This window comes from Dipodomys merriami, unplaced genomic scaffold, assembly GCF_024711535.1.
Source record: "Dipodomys merriami isolate MVZ:Mamm:240054 unplaced genomic scaffold, mDipMer1.0.p SCAF_10, whole genome shotgun sequence".
NCBI lineage: Eukaryota > Metazoa > Chordata > Mammalia > Rodentia > Heteromyidae > Dipodomys > Dipodomys merriami.
Window position 1 is genome coordinate 4,076,757 of NW_027202271.1, and position 24,034 is coordinate 4,100,790.

The window sequence follows — 24,034 nt, forward strand, 5'->3', positions numbered from 1 at the left end:
ACCCCAGGGTTCTAAGTATGTATTATATATGCCACTGCAGAGGTCAGGCTAAGGATGTGAGGAGTTCCAGTGTGCAGGTGCCTCAGTGTGATTAGATATGTAGTTTTTCTATGCCTTGGGAGAAGTTCTAACCTCACACTGACCACTAATTACCTTAAGAAGGAGAGGCCATGGAAGGTACTGGCAAGGAAGCAGACCTCCTCTCATGCTGTCTCCTAAGCTTTGACTAGGGTGAAGGGGAGTGTCGATTTCAGGATTCTGGGAAAGCACTTAAACTTTGACCTGCTTATTGGCTCATGTGAACCCTACATTTTAATATAGATGTCTTGTGTAAAACACACAAACACTCTCTACACTAGAAACAGAAAAGTCCCCAGGGAGTCAGATTCTTTGAGTCCTTTTTAGCTCATTATCACCAATATAAGCCTAGATTAGACTTAAATTTATTTTTTGCTTTTTTTGCACATATAGATATAGAAATTTGCCATTCATATATTTAGTTCAATACTTTTGAATATCTAGCCTTGACCTGTAATGTAAAAAACAAACAAAAAACAAACCAACACAAAACAAACAAACAAACAACCCCCCCCCCAAAAAAAAACTTCACTTATCCTTCAGACTGCAGTGTATTTATATTTAGTAGTGTTGAGCTGGAACTCTAGTAGCCCAGATTCTTTAAATATTCGTCTTACCTTCCTGTTTCTAGTCACAATACTCAACCATTTCATCCCATTCAAGTATCAGTATATAGCCATTTTTTTTATCAGAAAGATTACTAGTCTCATAACTGCAGTGTACAAATTGACTAGGAAGACCAATCACAGACTAAAAGTCACATAAAAGCATATATTAAAAAGTTAACATGGGCTGGGAAGTTGGCTCAGTGGTAGAGCGCTTGCCTTGCATGCCTGAGGCCCTGGGTTCGATTCCTCAGCACCACATAAGCAAAAAGAAAAAAGCCAAAAGTGGCGCTGTGGCTCAAGTGGTAGAGCGCTAGCCTTGAGCTGAAGAGCTGAGGGACAGTGCTCAGGCCCAGAGTTCAGGCCCCACAACCGGACCAAAAAAAAAAAAAAAAAAATTAACATGAAAGTTAAGTGCTGTAGTTTATACCTGTAATTCTGGTTACTCAGGAGGCTGAGATTTGAGGATCCTGGTTTGAAGCCAGCAAAGGCAGACAACTCCATGAGACTTTTATCTCTAACCAGCAAAATCCAGAAGTTTAGCTCAATTGGTAGAGCCTCAACCTTGAGGGAAAAAGCTAAGCAAAAATAAAAGGCCCTGAGTTTAAGCCTCAGTACTGGGAACAGACAGACAGACAGACAGATAGACACACAAACACATACACACACGCACTTAAAATGAGAAAACTGGCTTGATGAAATAATTTATACCTCAGGCTCCATCTCTTCGTTTTTTAAAATTGATGATTCAAAAAAGCATTTTTGTAATTTCAGGCAGAAATGGAATTCTGGGCATATTGCTATCTGTTTAAAGAGTTTAGCTCATCTATTTTTGGTCAACATGATCAATCCGCTTAGTAAAGATACTCCAAGATTGTGTCTTCTATAAATTCTATTAACAAGCCTCTGCTGGCAGATTATTTTTCTTTAGTGTTCATGCTAAAAACAGTCTTACTAATGGAAAGTACTACATGTCCTATTTTATTTCCATGTTTGCCTTACTTAGGGCCTTTTAATAGTTTATAATAATTAGCATAGTAAGCTTGTTAATTGATACTATTAGATATTATTTTTCAGTTTATAAATTATATTTTTCACTGTTAGCATAACACCCATATTCATTTGCCTGTAATATCATTTCATGTATTATTTTGATATAGGACTTATTTTTTTGCTAAGAATTAGTGATGTTCACATGTAGTATATTAAAACAAAAACAAGTTTTTAAAAAGTAGTAAGTAGAATGTATGTAGTATGAATATTTTCATATGATGGTATAAAGGCATTACTTTGTACAATCCTTTGAATGATGCCATGAAAAGTCTTTGGTAAAGATTTAAAAGGAAGAGTATATTGTTAAAAACAAGCTTTCTTTCTGGGGAAAAATTAAGAGAATTGATCTACTTCAGACTAAAAAAAAAAACCCCCAAAACATGGCATCCAAACATACTTACTACTTCTCAACTTATATAAATATACTTTACTATTAAATCATTTCCTTGGGTAGTCTATGTACTCTTCTCAGATATAATACTACCTGATTTTCTGCTTACTTTTTATTCATGCAAAATGTACTGCCTTTTTACTGCTTATTGTCCTTTGATGATATCTTTTACAATTTATTTTAAAGTCTGCAAGCTCATGTATCATTTTTACCTTCTTACCACTTTCGCTTTTTACTGTCTGGTTTTGTCCTTCATTGGCTTGGCCTTCCAATACTGTGCCTCGTGATTTTGAAGGCTACAGAAACTTGAGGAAAGCAATCGAGAAGAAAGAAGGTTGGAATATTTCCCAGGTTTTTTTTAAAAATTAAAATGTCATTGAAATATTTAGTTACCCTGTACAAGAATGTGTTACAGAATTATAGATTGCATCACTCTAGATTAGCTGTGTACTCATAAAAATGATGATTTTTTAAATCAAAATAACAAAATACCAACATTTTAAAAAGTACTTTCTAAGTTAAATATAAAAACCCTTACTAACTCCTTGAATTAATTTCAAGTATTTTCATTTTGTTTCAGAGTGATCTATCATAGTGATAGTATAACGATGACCAAAATATAACAATGACCAAACAAACTCTTGCTATTTGATTTATTTTAAAAAATCACTAATTCTGTATCTTTCAGAAACTTGTGAGCAGAATGGGAATTATTAATTTAGGTGGGAATTTATACTAACTACAGATGGGCTTCTCTATTCTCTTTATCTGGTGCAATCCTATCTGGAAAGCAACATTAAAACAGCAACAAAGCAAAAGGAAACTGTGGCCTTACTTTAGATACATACCAAGCATCCTTTTTTAAAAATTTAATCTTTTTCTTTTTATTGTTATTATAAAGGTGATGTACAGAGGAGTTAGTTATGTAAGTCAGGTAAAGAATACATTTCTTTTAGACAATGTTACCCCTTCCCTTCCTTTCTCCCAGTTTTTCTGTCCAGTCCTCACTCACAAGTTACCAGGCATTCTTAAAGTTTAACTAGTAAAGTGATTTTTGCTTTTAAAATATATTTTAAGTGAGCATCAAAATCATGACAGTCTCCTTTCTTCCATTTGAAATTTAAGAAATATTTAGAAGCACATTTCTGAACTCTAGATAATGAACACTTGCATGTCATTGATTCAGAATTATGACAATTCAAATAAAGATCAAGTAGTATTTTAATTAGAACTCTTCTTCATATATATATGTATATATATGTGTATATATATATATATATATATATATATATATATATATATATATATACACATACATATATATATTAAAACCAGTCCTCCAACTTAGGTAGCAAAATTGATTAAGAAGCCAAGGGCTGGTGGCTCATGCCTGTAAACCTGGCTACTTAGGAAGATGATATCTGAGGATCGTAGTTTGGTTCAAAGCCAGCCTAGGCAGGAAAAACCATGAGACTCGTATCTCCAGTGAACCACCAAAACCTGGAAGTAGAGGTATGGCTCAAATAGTAGAGTGCAAGCATTGAGTGAAAAAGTCAAGGGAAAGAGCCCAGGCTCTGAGTTCAAACCTTAGTACTGGCATGAAAAAAATTGATCAAGAAAATAGTTTCAAACAAATATGTAAATATTTTAGAAGCACTACTTTAGAAATTCATCTCTTACATAAAATAAGGACTGGAAAACTTTTCCTGTGTCTTAAAGGACTGGCTTTAAATAGCTTAAATCTTTAATAAGTTTAGTATATACATCCTATAATTATATTCTATATTATAGAGTTTGCTAACATTACTGAACATATATTTCTATAAATCTATAACTTGTCAAGAGTACCTTATGCCTAGAATATAATTCCTATTGTCTGCAGATTACACTAGAATATATCTAATTATATATATTTAGGATAATATAGTTGTTACAGATTGAACTTAAGCATGACAATTGTGACATTTCTTCTATTTGGGAATGTCAAACTAAGATACATCATTGAAGTTGTGAGTGGAAGCATTTTGACCACCCAAAATATACAAGTTCTTTAAGTAAAATTAAGTAGAGGTTGCTTCCAGTTTTTATGTGATCAGTGGAGGGTAACAAAAGCAGAGTGTTCTAGAACAACACTTTCCAATCACAGATGTACATAACCATATCGCTGGGGATTCTGGAAAAATGAAAACTCTAATTCAGTAGGTCTGAGTTGGAACCTGATATTTTGCTTGTATAGAAATTTTTAGGGATACTTTAAGGTCTGCGAGCTGAATTTTAAGTATCTAGAAAATTCTAGAAAACTCATTCTGGAAGGCTGTCCTAGGAGTCAGGATACGTAGCTTTAGTTCCCTTGAGTACATAAACTTCCCCAGGCCACAGTTTCTTTTGTATTTGTCTAATGAAAGCATTAATTTCTAATATTCCTCTGGCTCCCAAGATTCTGACTTTAGATAGAGTACAGATTTGAATATCTTCCAATGCTGCTTAGATGGATGTTTTAAACATCAATTTGCCTCAGATTATCAAGGAAAACTTGAATATTTGAGGTACAATAATGATAAATTCCAATTTTCTTGTTAAAAAGCTTAAGCCTTGCAAGTGATTTCTACAGGTGAATGAACCATGGAAAGCTATAAGTGATGATTTTTCTACAAACAGAGTAGCCTGGGCAATTTATGTGATACTTAATGTACAACTGAAAGGTATTGTGGATGTTGTGATTGTAGGGTGCAGGAGGATGTGTTGAGTCCAGTGCTCAGAATAAATTTGTTGTGTTGTCTATATGTGAATAAAAGGAAATAAAGGATGGAATCTGAAGTAATGAAGGAGCCAACACTGAAAATTCTATGCTGTAGCAATCTCAGGGGAAGAAGGGGAAGTAACAGGGAGCTACCCTTTTGGTAAATTCTTCTTTTTTAGCCCTAAACCTTGGGCCTAAGCCTCCAGTACAGCTGTTTGGCTAGTTTTATTGTATGGCAAGAAAATTTCTTAGCTGTATGGGTGTGTTTGTGTGCATGTGTGTATGTATGTGTGCATGCTTGTGCATGTGCATGCACATGCACACACACATGTGCACACTGGTACTGAGGCTTGAAGTCAGTACTTAGGTGCTGTCCCTTAGCTGTTTTGCTCAAGGCTGGTGCTCTTCCTACTCTTTGAGTTACAGCATCACATCTGGATTTTTGGTAGTGAATTGAGGATAAGAGTTTCATAGACTGCTCCTGAGACTGGCTGGCTTCAAACTGTGATCTTTTCCTCAGATCTTAAGCTCTTAAGTAGGTAGGATTACAGGTATAGCCCCCACTTCCAGGCTTAGAGGGTCTTTCTGAAGGGTTCCTAGTTTTTTCAAGTTCATTTTTCTCTAATATAATGAAATCCATTACAATGTACTTGATGTTTGTCATGGCATTTATTGGTGATCTTGCCTCTACCTTTCTTCTCAATTTGGAAAGGAAATTCTGATTAAGTTTTATAACTCTTCCTAGAGGAATTTTATTTGGAAAATACTGCCTTACTTGAGTATTATTTTTATCCTTAAAGATTTAAAAATGTTATGATAGCACAGAAACATCTAAATGTGTTGAGTGTTCACACTTGATGAATGTTGACGTGTAGTGAACAGAAGTGTAGTCTCTCTGCATAGTTGATTATGGTTGCTAAGTCTCCAAATAGTTTGGATAGGCAAAAACTTTATTTAGTGTGGTCTACTGCCTTCCTGTCATGACCATCAAGGCTGAATTATTTTAACTAGAAACATGATCTGATGCTAGCATGTAATTATGGCTATAGGTATTAGACGTGGTGAATCTGTGGCAGACCCTGGAATTTCCTCTTCTATCAGAGAATTATGTCAGGCAGTTTTGGTGTGGAATGGGTCACTTACTCTGTGAGAACATAACAAGAAACAAGCCAATACTACATGGATGGCCTCAGAAAATAGCTGAACACTGAGGCATCAGTCTATAGTCATCTTAGGCAGAATTACCCCAAATCTTTACATTTATTCAGATATTAATAAAAATATAAAAATGTAGTTTACAGCTTTATTTGATGAAAGTTTTTGTGAAACTAAAATGTTTTTCATTTCTTGTATTGTAGTTAATTGGCTATTGGAGTGACCAGTTCTTAACTCAGTATTTCTAGAAAATAAGCTTTTCTTTACTGTTGTAAATGATGATATTATTGAATGAGTAGTGACTTGTATTTTTCTCTAAAGAATTAGACAGCATAATTTCTTTTAGTCAAGTTACAACTTCTTTGTTTCTTTCTTATAAATGATTTACATTTTTTAAAGAAGATCTGGTAAAAAAAATAAAGTGAACAATTTGCCTTTGCATTTTAACACTGTACATTTATCTTCCTTCCTTCATTTACTTATTTTTAGTGTGTCTGGAAAAGATGATAATGCAGACACTGACCAGGAGAAGAAAGAAGAAAAGGGTATTTCAGAAAGAGAAAATGAGTTTGAAGTGGTAAGTGTAGTGGAATGAACTTGTGGATTTTAGACACTAAATTCATTTGTTCTTGGTTGCTAATGAGTGTACTAAGTTACATGTAGAAGAATACTTTTTCCTTGAGGACTTCTTCTCTCCAGCAGCATAAATTATAAAGTCTTGATAAGTCTCATTCTGATACATATATATTTTTGTGTGCTGGTACTAGGATTTGAACTTAGAGCCTAGGCTTTGTCCCTTAGCTTTTTTGCTGAAGGCTAGTTCTCTACTACTTGAACCACAGCTCCACTTCTGGCTTTTTGGTGGTTAATTGAAGATAAAAAGTCTTATAAACTTCTTCTTGCTTGGGCTGGCTTTGAACTGGGATCCTCAGGTCTCAGCCTCCTGAGTAGTTAGGATAACAGATGTGCTAATAAGATAACATGTATCCTGTAAGCATCTTGTGAGTGTAGAGATAGAATCCGATGAGAGATGAAATACTCTCTCATTCATGACAGTTATCAAGCTGGGTATTGATGTTCTAGTTACTCAGAAATCTGAGATTTGAGGCTCATGGTCTAAAATCTGCGCAGATAGACCAGTCTGTAAGACTTATCTCCAGTTAACCAATAAAAAGTAGAGGTGTAGCTCAAGTGATTGAGCATCAGCCTTTAGCAAAAAAGCCAAACAACAGTCAGAGGCCCTGAGTTCAAGTCCCAATATTAGCATACATATATACATACACATATACAGACACAATTATTATATAATACTCTTCAAATCTAGGCATAATGTTTGTACTAATTAAAAGGTTTTTTTTTGGTATGCTTCTGTGCTTTCTACTCTAGTATTTCTCTCACTGATGCAGTCAGTTTGCTTTGCCAATATTGTCACAAATTCTGTTTCAGGAAGAGAGTCAAGAAGTGAGTGATCATGAGGATGAGGAAGAGGAGGAGGAAGAGGAAGAGGATGACATTGAAGGGGGTGAAAGCTCTGATGAATCAGATTCTGAATCAGATGAAAAAGGTACTTAAACCCTCAGTAGCAAGGCTGAAAGTCATTTTGAGGAGTTATTTAAAACCTAAATGAAAGTCCCTTAACATTCTCTGTTTCATCCTTATTGAAAGCAGCTTTTGTGACCACTGACCTACATATACCCTTCAAGGAGACTCAGGTGCTGAAGCCAATGAGGTCTTCCTTTCCTAACAGGATTTAAGCATACTGTGATTTCCATTCTTTAGTACAAATAGTATCTGTTGTCCTGACCAATGGGAACATTTCTTTGTTCGTCTTTTTAGATTCTCATTTATCCAGAGAATTTCCCCACTAGGTACCAAGTGAATACCCAGTAGAGATGATGCTTTTACACACTTGTTAGATAGGTAGAATTATGACATTTTGGCCTTACCCCCCATTTGTTTTTTCCTTATTTCTCTTATAAATAGCCAACTATCAAGCTGACTTAGCAAATATCACTTGTGAAATTGCAATTAAACAAAAGCTAATTGATGAACTGGAAAACAGCCAGAAAAGGTTGCAGACACTGAAGAGGCAATACGAAGAGAAGCTAATGATGCTGCAACATAAAATTCGGGATACTCAGCTGGAAAGAGATCAGGTGCTTCAAAATTTGGGTAAGATTTCTTTGTCTTTTTCTTTTTTTGGTGCCAGTACTGGAGCTTGAACTCAGGACCTCTTTGACTTGGCTTTTTTTTTTTTTTTTGTCAAAGTTGGCACTCTACCACTTGAGCCATACCTTCACTTCCAGCCTCTCTGCTGTTTAATTGGAGATAAAGTGTCTCACAGAATTTTGTGGTTGAAGCTGGATTCAAACTGTGATCCTCAGATTTCAGCCTCCTGAGTAGCTAGAATTGTAAGCATTAGCCAGAGCACCCAGCAAGAATTATTTTTTAATGTAGATTAAAGTTCAAACTCAGTCATCAAATGGTATTGTTTCTTTGTAAGTTAGTTCCTGCTTTTCACTGAAATATTATATATGATTTTGACTATTTTTTGGCTAAATAAGACATGTTAATATTACATGTTAAATATTGTTATTTATTTTAGATACTGCTATCTTCCTAGACTATTTCATTATTATATTCAAAATGTAATAGTTTGCTTTATACTTAGTATATTGTTAAGTAAAAACTTTAATAATTGTTGAAGTGTAAGTGCTTTCTTCTTCAGTGTTCTAAGTTGTGTAATGTGATGTAAAAAATCTATGTCTCACAAAATCAAATGTAAATATCCTTTGGTTCATCTAGGTTCTGTGGAATCTTACTCAGAAGAGAAAGCAAAGAAAGTCAAGTCTGAATATGAAAAGAAACTGCAAGCCATGAATAAAGAGTTGCAGAGACTTCAAACAGCTCAAAAAGAGCATGCAAGGTTGCTTAAAAATCAATCTCAGTATGAAAAACAGCTGAAGAAATTGCAGCAGGATGTGATGGAGATGAAAAAGACAAAGGTATTGATTTGGCTTAATGTTGATGATGCTTTATGCCATATTATTTCCCTATTCAGTAACAACCCAAAGGATGCACTTTCCTGTGACTGTTAGAAGTTCTCATCCAATAGGCATTCTCATCAAAGTCTTTCTTGAGTAAGCTCAAAACCATGTGCATAAAGCACTTCTAGCCTGCCAGTGGTGGCTCATGCCTATAACCCTACCTACTCAGAAGACAGATCTGAGGGTCATGCTTTAAAGCCAGTTTACGCAGACAAACCAGTGAGACTCTTACTCTGATTAACAAGTAAAAAGTCAATAATGGAGGCATGACTCAAGTGGTAGAGTGTCAGGCTTGAGCAAAAAAGCTAAGGGACAGCACCCAGGCCCTAAATTCAAGGCCAGGCCCTCACACACATGCATGCATGCATGTACATACACACATATGCACAAGTACTTTTATGGATATTTCTCGTATTAAATCTCTTCTACAAGGCTAACAAGGATAAAAAATAATCATACATGCAAAAAACTTGAATAAAAAAAGAACACTATGTTGATGATGTACTTTCAGATATTAAAACAGGGGCTAGGAAGGTGGCTTAGTGGTAGAGTGATTGCCTAGCATGCCTGAAGCCCTGGGTTCAATTCCTCAGTACCACATACACAGAAAAAGCCAGAAGTGGTGCTATGCCTTGAGCAAAATAAGCTCAGGGATGGTGCCTGAGTTCAAGTCCCCGGGTGGCAAAAAAAAAAATAAAAATTAAAACAGTTGGACACTGAGCCTTTTATATATGTCTTCCTAGTCATTTTTCCCATTTCTCAAGAGGTAGCAGCTACCTTAAATGTAAAAATCTAAACATTTAAATAGCTGGCAAAGTCAAGTGCTTGTGGCTCACACCTGTAATCCTAGCTACTTAGGTGACTGAGATCTGAGGATCAAGATCCAAAACAGCCTGGGCAGAGAAATCTGTGGGATATCTCCAAAATCTCTTTAACCACCAAAATAGCGAGGTGTGACTCAAGTACCGGCTTTGAGTGAAAAAGCCAAGCAGTAAATATGAAGCCTTGAATTTAAGCTGCAGTACCAACACACACACACACACACACACACACACACACACACACACACACACACACACACACACACACACACACACACACACACACACACACACACACACACACACACACTAGCTGTCATAGAAATGATGGAGGAGTGGTTAAATGATTATCTTGTATTATCTCTGATAACACCAACAGTAGTTGAAAATAATTTAGTGTTTACTGTATATCAGACTCTGTTTTAGGTAAGCAATATCAGGTTGTAATGTCATTGAATTCCTACAACAGAAAAAAATATTGTGGTTGAGCTGGGAAGTGGTAGCTCACTTCTGTAATCTCTGCTACTCAGGAGGCTGAGGATCACAGTTTGAAGCCAGACCAGGCAGGAAAGTACCTGATACTCTTATCACCAGTAAACTTCCAAAAGCTGCAAGTAGAGTGGCGGCTTAAGTGGTAGCCTTAAGCAAAAAAGCTCAGGGATAACACTCCGGCCCTGAGGTCAAGCCCCAAGACTGTACATATACACAAAAATTGTGGTTGAGAAAAATCAAAGCTTAACCTGAAGAGGTTGTTCAACACAGCTACTTGGTAATGAGTACCAAATCCCATTTTAATCAAATCAACTGAATGTTGAGTATGCAAAGAATAAAGTACTAATTAATTTGTTAGAAATGTAAATGTATTAACCCTGAAAAAATAAGAACTTACTATTTAAAGTATATAATGCAAGTCCATATTTCCATGATCAGTATTCAGAATTCTAAGAATTTGCTTTCATCCCATGGTTTCTTTAATGAATTTAATAATGGAGTAAATAAATGTATATACCTAATTTTAGGTTCGTCTCATGAAACAAATGAAGGAAGAACAAGAGAAAGCCAGGCTGACAGAGTCTAGAAGAAACAGAGAAATTGCTCAGTTGAAGAAGGATCAGCGTAAAAGAGATGTAAGTAGATTTTGCTCTTCATTATGTAAGAATATTATGCATGGAACAAAACTGTAATCAATAGAAGAAACATCTCTCATTATAATTATTGCAGGTTCAGGGCAGTAAGTAAGCACTGATTTTTATGAAAGGATATTTGCTATAGTATGCAGATTATAGTAATTTAATGTAAAAGTTTATGAAAAGACCAATTACTGGGGCTGGGAAGTTGGCTCAGTGGTAGAGTGCTGGCCTTGCATGCATGAGGCCCTGGGTTCGATTCCTCAGCACCACATAAGCAGAAAAAAAGCTGGAAATGGCGCTGTGGCTCAAGTGGTAGAGCGCTAGCCTTGAGCTAAAGAGCTGAGGGACAGCACCCAGACCCAGAGTTCAGACCCCACAACTGGACCCCCCCCCCAAAAAAAAAGACCAATTACTATAAACTTTATTTATGGTGTATTTCTTAGGTGATGAGATAGTAATAAATGGCTAATGTTTCAATATGATATCAGAGGTAAGTTCAGGGTGTTTCTAGGGATTTTTACAAATTCTTTTTGCATAGTAACCAGTCCTCACTATATGACACATTGTGAGAATTCTATTTCAGTAAGACTTTTGCTTTTTTGTGTCAGTACTGAGGCTTGAACTCAGGCTCTGTGCACTGTCCTTTAGCTTTTCACTCAAGGCTGGCTATCACTTGAGTCTTGAGTCACCAAAAAGCCAGAGGTAGAGGTAAGGCTCAGGTCATAAAGTACCAGCCTTGAAAAATAGAACTAAGAGACAATACCCAAGCCCTGAGTTCAAGCCCCAGTACTGGCACGCACACACACACACACACACACACACACACACACACACACGCACACATGCACTCACGCATGCACGCGTGCACGTGTGCCTATTAAAGAGACATATTTAAAGGATTTAGGAAAGGACCTGTGTAGTAAGCACTCTAATGTTTGTTAAACAAATGTATGTGGCACATAGATAACTTCACTTTTAAGACAGGGATTTCTGTATCAGTATGTGTTTGTTAGGATAAACTGTATCTATAGAAATGGATACAAAATTCTTCTAACTCTTACAGTTTCCAAGAACTTGGAGAAATACATTGAGCAAATGAACAGGACATATTGTATATTTCAATTTCTTATTTCAGTTTGCTCAATTTTATTTTACAGCATCAACTTAGACTTCTGGAAGCCCAAAAGAGAAACCAGGAAGTGGTTCTTCGTCGCAAAACTGAAGAGGTGTAGTGAGCTATTTGATCATTTGGAGACTATATCCCAACTTTGAGATCGATGATGGGTTCCTATAGATTGAGAGGGTGCATCAACCTCTGTTGTCATTTCAGGTGACAGCTCTTCGTCGGCAAGTAAGGCCCATGTCTGATAAAGTTGCTGGAAAGGTTACTCGGAAGCTGAGCTCCTCTGATGCCCCTGCTCAGGACGTTGGTTCGAGTACAGCTGCCCTTGATGTGGATGCATCAAGGGCAGCTGCCCAGCAGAAAATGAAAATTCCCGTGGCAAGGGTGCAGGCCTTACCAACACCCACCACAAATGGAACCAGGTTCTTGTAACTCTTCTATTCTCTTGATACGCAATCCTTAAAAGCGTTCATATTGAATGTCGTACATAAATGAAATCAGTCTTGCTTTGGGGTGGGACACAGTAAGTATATAAGTAATTATATTTGTCCATTTTTAAAAAATGATTGTAGAAAAAAATATCAGAGGAAAGGACTGACTGGCCGAGTGTTCACTTCCAAGACAGCCCGGATGAAGTGGCAGCTGCTGGAACGCAGGGTTACCGACATTATCATGCAGAAAATGACCATTTCCAACATGGAGTCCGATATGAACAGACTTCTTAAGGTGTGGAACTAGACACTTCATGTGCTTGCTTTCACCAACTCTCAACTGTACTCATTTTAATGTTTAACATGTTGTCATTTGGGCCTTTTCTTTCTTCATTCTGGTAGTGGGGCTTGAACTCAGCTTTGCCACTCAAGGCTGGCACCTACCACTGGAGCTGCAGTCCCATGTCTGGCTTTTTGGTGGTTAATCAGACATAAAAAGCCAGAAGTGGTCCTTTCTTGCCCTATATCCCTAGCTACTCAGGAGACTCAGATATTAGAATTCTGGGCACCAGGATCTTAGGCTCCTGAGTAGCTAGGATTACAGGTGGGCCAATGGTACCTGGCTTGTTTTAGTTTTGATTGTGCTTGGGCATGAGTAGATGAATATCATTTTATTCAAATCCAACTTTTGTCTTTAAATAGCAAAGGGAAGAACTCACCAAAAGACGAGAGAAACTATCTAAAAGAAGAGAGAAGATCATCAAGGAGAATGGAGAAGGAGATAAAAATGTGGTTAACATCAACGAGGAGGTGGAGTCACTAACTGCTAACATAGATTACATCAATGACAGCATTTCTGACTGTCAAGCCAACATCATGCAAATGGAAGAAGCAAAGGTTTGTAATGTAAAAGATGTTTAATGGCTATCATTTATCTTTTTCTGTTTGCCAGTATTGGGTCTTGACCTCAGGGATCTGGGCATGCCTTGTCCCTTAGCTTTTCTGCTCAAGGCTGGTTCTCTACCACTTGAGCTACAGCTCTACTTCTGACTTTTTGGTGGTTAATTGGAGATAGTCTCATGGACTTTTCTGTCCAAGTTGGCTTTGAACTGTGATCCTTACATGTCACTCTCGCCTGAATAACTAGGATTACAGGAATGAGCCACCAGTGCCTTGTTCTGCTTTGAATTCTTAATAGCTTCAAATATGTCTTTTCAGCTAGACCAGATGTTTCTTGGTACAGAGATCATGCATTATACTTTTCTGTGCAGCCTCTTGACCAATCCAAAGCTATCAAATACAATAGAACTTTGCTTCCTGTTTAAATATATCCAGTCTAAATTCATGACCATTATGCTCTGGTTTGATGTAGGAGGAAGGTGAGACATTAGATGTGACCGCAGTCATTAATGCTTGCACACTTACGGAAGCCAGATACCTGCTGGATCACTTCCTGTCAATGGGCATCAACAAGGTAAGATTTACCCATCTTGCTTCTGAGAAACCTAAGTTTTGACCAATTTACTGTAGTTCTGTCCTGTTTCTTCTCTTCAGTCACACTTCTCTTGGTAATAGGAATAAGGTAATTGATTGAAAGAAAAATTTTAAATCTTTCTTTAGAGTTAAGAGGTCACTGGTAAATGTTGATAAATGTTATGCTTATTGTATCAAAAGAAGAAAATTTCTGTTGTGCCTTTTGGGGGAGAGCAGGGGTATGCCAGTAGTGGGCTTGAACTTAGCCTTGGCTCTGATCCTTTAGCTTTTGCTGCTCAAGGCTGGCCCTCTACCACTTGAGCCACACCTCCACTTTCAGCTCTTTTTTTGTTAATTGGAAATAAGAGTCTCAATGACTATCTGTATAGTTTGTGGTTCATCCCTGTAATCCTAGCTACTCAGGAGGCTAAGATCTGAGGATCGTAATTCTAAGCCAGCCAGGGAAGGAAAGTCTATATCTCTAATTAATTAAAAAAAAAAAAGTTGGAGCTGTAGCTCAAGTGGTAGAGTGCTAACTTTGAGCAGAAAAGCTCAGGGACAGATCTGGGCACTGGTGCCTCACATCTGTAATCCTAGCTACTCAGGAGGCTGAGATCTAAGGATTGAGTTTGAAGCCAGTCCAGGCAGAAAAGCCTGTGAGACTCTTATCACCAATAAGCTACTTAGAAAAAGCCAGAAGTGGCACTGTGGTGAAGTACTAAAGCATTGAGCACAAAGAGGCTCAGGGACAACACCCAGATCCCGAGTTCAAGTCCCAGGACCAGCAAAAAAAAAAAAAGCTCAGGGACAGCACTTAGGCTCTGAGGTCAAGCCACATGACTGTGATATATACCCACTCCTAACCCCTAACCCCATACTCACATCTTAAGGACTTTCCTGCTTGGACTGGCTTCAAACCGTGATCTTCAAATCTCAGCCTCCTCAGTAGCTAGGAGTAAGTCATGAGCCACCGGTGCCTAGCTCATGTTTTGCTTTAACAAGAGAAAATAACCTCAGAGTGAAGTTTGGTATTGTAACTGACGATACTGATCTTTTATAGTCTAAAAAAGAATCAGGAAAAATAACAATTATACCAACCTCATCTTTTGGCAGTACTGGGGTCTTGTGCTTGCTGGGCAGGTACTCTGCTATTCAACCACATCTCTAGCTTTGATCTATGGAATGTAAATGCAAAATCTCTCACCAGTAAGGAACTTCTGCCCAAATATTGAAGGCAATAAAGACCACTGACTTTGTTGTTTCTCACACTGGGACTGTGTTAAACTCTTTATGTTTTCTCATTTAATATTCACAATGTGCCAGAAAGTAGAAATTTATTCCTATCTTTTTTTTTTTTTTTTTTTGGTCAGTTGTGGGGCTTGAACTCTGGGCCTGGGCGCTGTCCATGAACTCTTCAGCTCTCTACCACTTGAGCCATAGAGCCACTTTCGGTTTTCTGGTGGTTAATTGAGTCTATGAGACTCTTATCTCTCTTATCTTAGCTTTGAACCTGATCCTCAGATCTCAGCCTCCTGAGTAGCTAGATTACAGGCATGAGACATATCATTTTATATACAAGGAAACTGAAGATTAGGAGGATAGTATCTTGGACAGATAAACTTCTCCAAGATCACTAAGCTAGTAGGTAGAGAAAATGGCACCAATCAAAATCTATTTGATGTCAAAGTCATATATCTATGTATTTGCTGTTTGGCATAGATCTGCACCTGGGAGATTTCTGTTTTGTGTGACTTAATTTGTCCTGGTGGTTTTTTCATAGGGTCTTCAGGCTGCTCAGAAAGAGGCTCAAATTAAAGTACTTGAAGGTCGACTCAAACAAACTGAAATAACCAGTGCCACCCAAAACCAGCTCTTATTCCACATGCTAAAAGAAAAAGCAGAATTAAATCCTGAGTTAGATGCTTTACTTGGCCATGCTTTACAAGGTAATTTGGGCTAAATTTTAATTTACTGAGTTGCACGGTAGCTTTACTCTTCAAATATGCTATATTATATCCTTCCTCTATGGCTTATCTGAATAGATGCTATACTTATGCTTTTTAGCAATTATTCTTTTTTTAATTTGCATGTCTATATAAATTTTTTGGGGGGAGTATTGTTATTCCAAGAAGTGATTTCCAATTTGAAAATGCTTATTACCTAGTCTCATTAAGCAGTTAATTTTTTGGGAAAAAAAAAGACCAACAAACTTTCTGAATTGGTTGTTTATATTACTTAGAAGATTAACTGGGTTTCATGACTTTATTCTGCATCACTAACTTCCCTAAAAATTAATTTATAAGTGTTTGCTATGGCATCTATTCTACCTACCTTATAAATGGTACATAATCTTGTTTTATGTGAGTTCTTAACATTGGATCTGTTTTGATTGGAGTATTGCTTTTTGTTTCCTTTTTTTGCTGTGATTTATACAGATCTAGATAGCATACCCATAGGTAAGTATGTTTAGCTTTCTGTGTACTCTACAGCTGCATGAGTTACTAATTGTTCATGTACACTAATTGTGGTACATCTTATTTTAAAGATTTTAAAAAATTGGCAGCCAATTGGTTTTTGCATGATCTTTTTTTAAAATGTGGCTATGATCACAAACATACTAAGTCTTTTTGTCTTTATTTAAACATTCCTGATTGTAAAATTCTAGAGGTTTAAAGAAGTATGCTTTCCTTTAGTTATTTCTTTTGTTATTTGAGCTCCAGTGATGAGCTCCAGGTTCATAAATCTTCTCATTACTTTCTCATTCTTATAGGAAAATGTGGAATATACATTCCTTTTTACTTTTTAAATGTATCTATTAACTCTCATCTATTGTTTTAACCACCCAAAGAACTTTCTTTGTATGTATATTTGGTGTATATTCACTTGGTTCTCATCTTTTCTTTATTTTTGTAAACTTAGGCATACATATATTGACCAGTAGAAAGTGAACAAAACTAAGAACTTTTGTTCTTGGCTAAACAAATGGACATAATCACAAGAGTAATATTTTTCAGTTAGGTATACAGTATAGTCCATATGGAAAGGTTCTGTTTTAAGCTACTCAAGCTATATGAGGACAGGTCTACGACTGATTAGGATTGATTAGGACTGGTAAACAGGGCTAATGTGAGGATACTTAAGTGCCTGGCTTGTAACCAGTGTGTTTGACATTTCATCTGTTACCAAGTAAATTCCATCCCCTCCTCCATTGTTCCTCTTCTTTTACCTCTGCTTCCTTCTTATTCTTCTCCTCACCATGTTTCTCATTTCTCTTCCCCCACCTCTCTTCTCTTTCCTTCTTCCTCCTTGTTCTTTTTTTCATCTTACCTCTTTCTTAACACATATTAATATATGACTTCTCTTTTTTTGATACTGGGGCTTGAACTCAGGATTTCACGTTCTTGCTTCTCTTTCTTGATCAAGGCTGATGCTCTGCCACTTGAGCCACACCTCTACTCCCAGCTGGTTAATTGGAGATAAGAATCTCAGGATCTTTTCTGCCTAGACTGGCTTCAAATGTGATCCTCAGATCTCAGCTAGGATTGCAGGCATGAGCCACCCGCGCTAGAGATTTCTTTTAATTTAGAGAGAAAAATTCTCTTATGTCCTTTAATGCAAGTACATATCAAAGTGTCAATTTGAAAGTTTTTTTTTTTTACAACTTTCAAACAATTCCCAACATCCAGTTTGAAAAAAGGTCAGAAGCACATGGAGTTGACTCTCAGCAGAAAGTTTCCCAGAAACTAGAGACATAATATAGATCAGAGGAGCTGTAGTAAAAGCCTAAAATAAATAGAAGTTAAATTCATAGAAGCTAGACAGACAAAGGTACAGTAAAACAAAACAAAACAAAAAACCCGAACTAACAGCCAGGTGCTAGTGGCGCATACCTATGTAAACCTAGTTACTCAGGAGGCTGAGATCTGAGGATTGCAGTTCAAAACCAGCCCGGGCAGGAAAGGCCTTGAGACTCTTATCTCCAATAAACCACCTGAAAACTGGAGTGACACTGTGGCTCAAAGTGGTAGAGCACTCGCCTTTAGTGAAAGGGCTCAGGGACAGCTCCCAGGAATTGTTCAAGCCCTCCCCCCACCAAAATAAACAAACCAACCAACCCTGGTGGGGCACTAGTGCTCTATCATTTGAGCCACAGTTTCACTTCTGGGTTTTTTGTATTTAATTGGAGATAAGAGTCTCGTGAAATTTTCTGTCTGGGCTAGTTTTGAACTATGGTCCTTAGATCTCAGCCTCCAGAGTAGCTAGCCTGAGCCACTGATGCTTGGCTTGTAACCAAATATTTCTAAAGATGTCAGTTGCAGGATTGCTTTATTAATTCCTTTCTATGCACTCATTACATACTACTGTATACTACACACACACACACACACACACACACACACACACACACACACACACACACATTTTAATAGTTTATTTTCAATTTTCATTTTGGATTTTTTTAACTAAGGTAATCATATAATTTCTATTTGTGAGAATTGTATTTGGTCTCTTTGTTTCTGTTTATGTGGTACTGAGGAATCAAACCCAGGGCCTCATGCACACTAGGCAAGTACTCTACCACTAAGCCACATTCCCAGCCCCTACATATAGATATAGGGAGGGGGAGAGTGTTTTTATTATTTCATTCATTCATTCATTCATTACTTTTTGTGCTAGTATTGAGGCTTGAACTCAGAGCCTGAACACTCTTCCCTCAAAGTTAGCGCTCTACCACTCAAGCTATATCTTCCTTCTGACTTATTGCTGGTTAATTGGAGATAAGAGTCTCATGGACTTTCCTGCTGGCTGGCTTTGAACTATGATCCCAGATCTCAGCTTCTTGAGTAGCCATCAGTACCTAAGTGGGATTAAAAAAAATTTTTTTTTTTGGGTCAGTCGTGGGGCTTGAACTCCGGGCCTGGGCACTGTCTCTCAGCTCTTCAGCTCAAGGCAAGCACTCTACTGCTTGAGCCACAGCGCCACTTCTTAAGTGGATATCTTTTATACTAAAAAAAAAAAAAGTTTTAAAGAAAAAGCTTGAACCACTTGGTTAACTTCCAGTGATGTTAGGTTGTGAACCTTTAGACATTGATGAACCTCAGGACTTGGGGGAGGTTTATATGTCTTGAACTTAATGCTCTGATTAGAAAAGTTGTTGAACTTGGCTAGTGTTAATGAGTACCAAGATGAGGTTATATTATATTCTTCTACTCATATAACCAGAGTGCTTTAGATCAGTTTTGGTTCTGAAGACATGTCTGAGTTGGTGACTGCCTGGGTAGGGTCTGCTTTGCCCTGGCCAAGTTGGCTTCTATCAGGACCCAATTATCTCTAAAAAGTCATACATGTCCATGCACAAAGTGGTTTGTTGTTGTTTTTTAAACTAAGTATACCCATAACATTGAAAGTTGTCTTTGGTTTCATCACTCTCTGCAAGAAAGACACTAACATAGCTTAGCCTACCTATATACCTGGGAAAGCAGAACGAAGCTTGTTGTTTTATATAGTTCTATTTTCTAGATAGTTTCATTACCTTGCCAATCTTTAGAGCAAATCCTTATGCTTCCTTTGAGTGATGTGCTTTGGGGTACAAATTGCCTTGGAAAACACCATTGTCTTCATTTCAGAAATTGAAGTGTTGTGAGTGTGTGTCCTAGATGTGACTCCATGTTAGATAATACTATGAAATATTACTGAATTTCTGCCAGGGTATATGCCAACCAGTGAGAAAGGAAGCATGCGTCCATGGAAAGATAGAAATTAGTTATCTATGTCCCTTTTAGATACTTACATGATGTAAAATTAAAAAGGAGTGAATTAACATCTCTCTCTATATATACACATATGTAAATAGGTAACAGATACATGATAGATTAGATAGATAGAGACATGCATTCATAGGTAGATGTTGCATACAATACTGTCTTCACTTTTTTGGAATAATTTTATAATGAAACATGTGTTTTATTGTTTACTTGTTATGGCTGTTTGGTATACTGGCTTCCTACTAGGTTTCTGTGTTTAATTTTGTCCTACCCCCTTTTTCTAGTGTGCTACCATGGTTCTAAAGTAACATTGGTTTATTTGTATTAGTTTTCAGACTGTTGCATGTAAACCTATTTTCTATGTCTTCTGTGTACATGTGAATGAGTTGCATGCCCATGCGTAACTTCTATGTAACATATACATTCTTGCTACTTAGAAACAAATGTTAGAAAAAAACAGAAAAATATATAACTAGGTTGGGATAGCTGTTAAAGTATACCAAATATGATTATATTGATGTATTTCAGTACATGGAAGGTGCCCATGCAGCATTTACTTTAGCCTTGGAATTTTAATCTGTGTATTTGGGTGCTTGAATAATATATGATAAATACAGAACTCTGATAAAAGGTCACACACCCATATAAACATACATGCTATCTTTAAAATTAGGGTCTTTTGAGAGTCGGGTGCTGTTGGATCACACCTGTAATTCTAAATACTCAGGAGTTTAAGGTCTGAGAATCATGGTTCAAAGCCAGCCCAGGCAGAAAAGTTTTGAGACTCTTATCTCCTACTCACTTCTAAAAACCCAGAAGCAAACCTGTGGTTCAAGTGGTAGAGTGCCGGATTTGAGTGAAAAAGTCAAGAGAGAGTGAGAAGCCCTGAGTTCAAGTCCTAGTACTGGTACACACACATAAAAAAGTATATATATGTATGTATATATGTATATATATAATTACATATACTGAAATGATAATCTAATTCCCAGTCTTTCAATATTATTCTTCCATGTGTCATCATTCAGATTTATGTTTTTCCTATTTGAACAAACTTTGCCCCATCTTCAGACATGTAGTCAATGGGATTTCACAGAAGTATTTTGTAAGTATCTATTTTGATTCAGCAAGTAAAGCCCAAGTGACCATATCTGAGAGATTTAGCATAGGGATTATGATCACCATTCCAGCAATGACATGTGGATAACACTTAACGTTTGTGACATTTCCTTTTAGAAAATGTAGATGACAGTACTGATGAAGATGCACCTTTAAACAGCCCAGGATCCGAGGGAAGGTAAAAGAACCTTTAGAGACTCAATAGATTTGATTTGTTTCTATACTTGTCATCTTGTATCAGAAGTTATGATAGGGGCTGGGAATGTGGCTTAGTGGTAGAGTGCTTACCTAGCATGCATGAAGCCCTAGTTTCGATTCCTCAGTACCACATAAGCAGGAAAAGCCAGAAGTGGTGTTGTGGTGGCTCAAGTAGTAGAGTGCCTTGAGCAAAAGAAGCTCAGGGACAATGCCCAGGCTCTGAGTTCAAGCCCCAGGACTGGCAAAAAAAAAGTTATGATAAAACAGAGATAACTTTGAATTTTATGGCTAAGTTAATCAAACCAAGTCATCCTTAACTATCACAATTTTGAAATAAAAATACAAAAAAAAAGAAAAGGAGTTGGAGACATGGCTTAGTTAGTAGAGTGCCAGCCAATGAGTGAAACTGTCAGGTACTGAGTTTGAGTCCTGGTCTCAGACAAAAAATGAAATAAGAAATACAGGAATATTTAAAGTAGAAAAGTCAATTTCATTTATGTGAGTGTGTGTATGTGTGTGTGCACATGTGCATGTGCATGTGCATGTGCATGTGTGTGCACACACATATATGCTTATGCTCTCCCTTGGCTTTTTTCACTCAAGGATGGTATTCAACCACTTGAGCCACATCTCCACTTCTGGCTTTTTGCTGTTAAGAGTCTTATGAACTTTTCTTTCCACTCTGGCTTTCATCCTTGACCCTCAGATCTCAGCTTCCTAAGTAGCTAGGATTATAGGCATGAGCACCTGCCATCTAGCTCATTTTGATGTGAAATATCATCTTTTTATGTTTTCCATAGACATATTTCAATAGTTAAAAAATGTAGTTTTTTATAATAAGTTTGCATGATCTCATGGTTAATTCCTTTTTTACATACAGCACACTATCCTCAGACCTTATGAAACTTTGTGGTGAGGTGAAACCTAAGAACAAGGTAAGGAGAATTAAAATGACCAGTAAACATTTGTTTATAGTGTTGTCTACAATCAGAGTAACAGAGAGGTCTCAGATTTACCTTTTTAAGAGAGTAGCAAGGGCTGGGTGCCAGTGGCTATGCCTGTAATCCTAGCTACTCAGGAGGCTGAAATCTCAGGTTCAAAGCCAGCCTGGACAGGAAAGTCTGTGAGACTCTTATCTCCACTAAACCACTAGAAAACCAGAAGTGGCACTGTGGCTCAAGCAGTAGAGCACTTGCCTTGAGCTGAAGAGTGCAGGGACTGTGCCAAGCCAAGAGTCCCAGCCTCATGGCTGCCCTCCCCCCCCCCCAAAAAAAAAAAAAAGTAGCAAGGGTCATGCTTGTGCTCAAACTCTCCTTTATAAGAAATTCAGTTTTTTAAATATTTCCCGTGTGATAATTGGAAAGAAATTAATTTTGAATATTTTCTCTTTTAGGAACTAAACTTTACTATGCTTTTGCACTTTTTTTGGGGGGGGGGTCTGGTCATGGGGCCTGAACTCTGGGCCTGGGCGCTGTCCCTCAGCTCTTCAGCTCAAGGCTAGCGCTCTTCCACTTGAGCCATAGCGCCATTTCCGGCTTTTTTTTTTTTTGCTTATGTGGTGCTGAGGAATCAAACCCAGGGCCTCATGCATGCAAGGCAAACACTCTACCACTGAGCCACCTTCCCAGCCCTGCACTGTTTTTTTTTGAATAAGATATAATTAAATGGTATAACTTCTTTGAACAAATGAACACCAGGAAGCTGAAACATGTCTTCCCTCCTTCCTTCCCTTCCTTCCCTTCCTTCCCTTCCTTCCCTTCCTTCCCTTCCTTCCTTCCCTTCCTTCCCTTCCTTCCCTACTTCCTTCCCTCCCTCCCTCCCTCCCTCCCTCCTTTCCTTCCTTCCTTCCTTCTTTCCTTCTTTCCTTCCTTCCTTCCTTCCTTCCTTCCTTCCTTCCTTCCTTCCTTCCTTCCTTCCTTCCTTCCTTCCTTCCTTCTCCCTTTCCTTCCCTTTCTTCCCCCCCTTCTTCCCCTCCTCTTTCTTCTCTCTTCTCTTCCTTTTAATACAGTGCTATTGATATCAGATGTGTGATCTTGGGCAAGTTATTTAGCTTTTCTGTAGGTTCGTTTTCTGCATATTAGTGAATTGAGATGATACGACCTACCCACACACTAATGTAATTAAGTGTTTAGAACAGTACCTGGCACATGAGTACAATATAAATGTTAGCTGTTACTGGTGCTTGCAGGAGTTCTGAGTAAGGGCTGCGTTCCATGCTGGCTCATCACCATCTCATACACTCTGTTTGACACACCTGCTAGGAAAAGACACTAAATATATATGTATATGTATATGTATATGTATGTATGTATATGTATTTTTTAACCTACTTCAAACTAATATACATCTCTCTTCCCTAATCGAGTTTTATGCATAAGTTTGCTCCTGATTGCTTTTCCTTTCATTCTCTAACTAGGCCCGGAGGAGAACCACTACTCAGATGGAATTGCTGTATGCAGATAGCAGTGAACTAGCTTCAGACACTAGTACAGGAGATGCCTCCTTGCCTGGCCCTCTTACTCCTGTCGCAGAAGGGCAAGAGATTGGAATGCATACAGAGACAAGTGGTACTTCTGCTAGGGAAAAAGAGCTTCCTCCCCCATCTGGCTTGCCTTCTAAGATAGGCAGCATGTAAGTTGGGCCTAGCTACACTAACTTCCTTTCTCTTTGCTTAAAATTTTTTTTAATATGCATGTTGCCAATTTCTTATTTCTTTTTTTAAAAAGATTATGTAAGCAGTGTCTCTATTTTTCAAAGTTAATTTCTGTTAGGTGTTTTCTTCCATAATAGATTGAACAGTTAAGTAATTTGAGATTTTTTTGTTGTTGTTGCTGGTTATGTGATACCAAAGAATTGAACCCAGAACTTCATACATGCTAAGCAAACACTCCACCATTAAGCCACA

General features: G+C 37.5%; 1 protein-coding gene across 11 annotated transcripts in view; it reads left to right on the forward strand.

The window, feature by feature from the left end:
- Kif21a (kinesin family member 21A) overlaps positions 1–24,034 on the forward strand; it is a 149,414-nt gene that overhangs the window by 100,747 nt on the left and 24,633 nt on the right. For 4 of the 11 annotated variants that reach the window (XM_070038738.1, XM_070038753.1, XM_070038765.1 and 1 more), the window contains exons 12-27: positions 2,423–2,461; positions 6,512–6,599; positions 7,469–7,586; positions 8,006–8,194; positions 8,828–9,027; positions 10,910–11,017; positions 12,178–12,246; positions 12,351–12,565; positions 12,716–12,869; positions 13,277–13,471; positions 13,947–14,048; positions 15,828–15,993; positions 16,483–16,503; positions 21,049–21,109; positions 22,010–22,064; positions 23,546–23,760. In XM_070038738.1, the coding sequence (XP_069894839.1) occupies positions 2,423–2,461; positions 6,512–6,599; positions 7,469–7,586; positions 8,006–8,194; positions 8,828–9,027; positions 10,910–11,017; positions 12,178–12,246; positions 12,351–12,565; positions 12,716–12,869; positions 13,277–13,471; positions 13,947–14,048; positions 15,828–15,993; positions 16,483–16,503; positions 21,049–21,109; positions 22,010–22,064; positions 23,546–23,760 (1,995 nt within the window). The remainder of the gene's footprint in view (positions 1–2,422; positions 2,462–6,511; positions 6,600–7,468; positions 7,587–8,005; positions 8,195–8,827; positions 9,028–10,909; positions 11,018–12,177; positions 12,247–12,350; positions 12,566–12,715; positions 12,870–13,276; positions 13,472–13,946; positions 14,049–15,827; positions 15,994–16,482; positions 16,504–21,048; positions 21,110–22,009; positions 22,065–23,545; positions 23,761–24,034) is intronic. The other 7 variants (XM_070038751.1, XM_070038774.1, XM_070038766.1 and 4 more) reach the window with 3 other exon arrangements.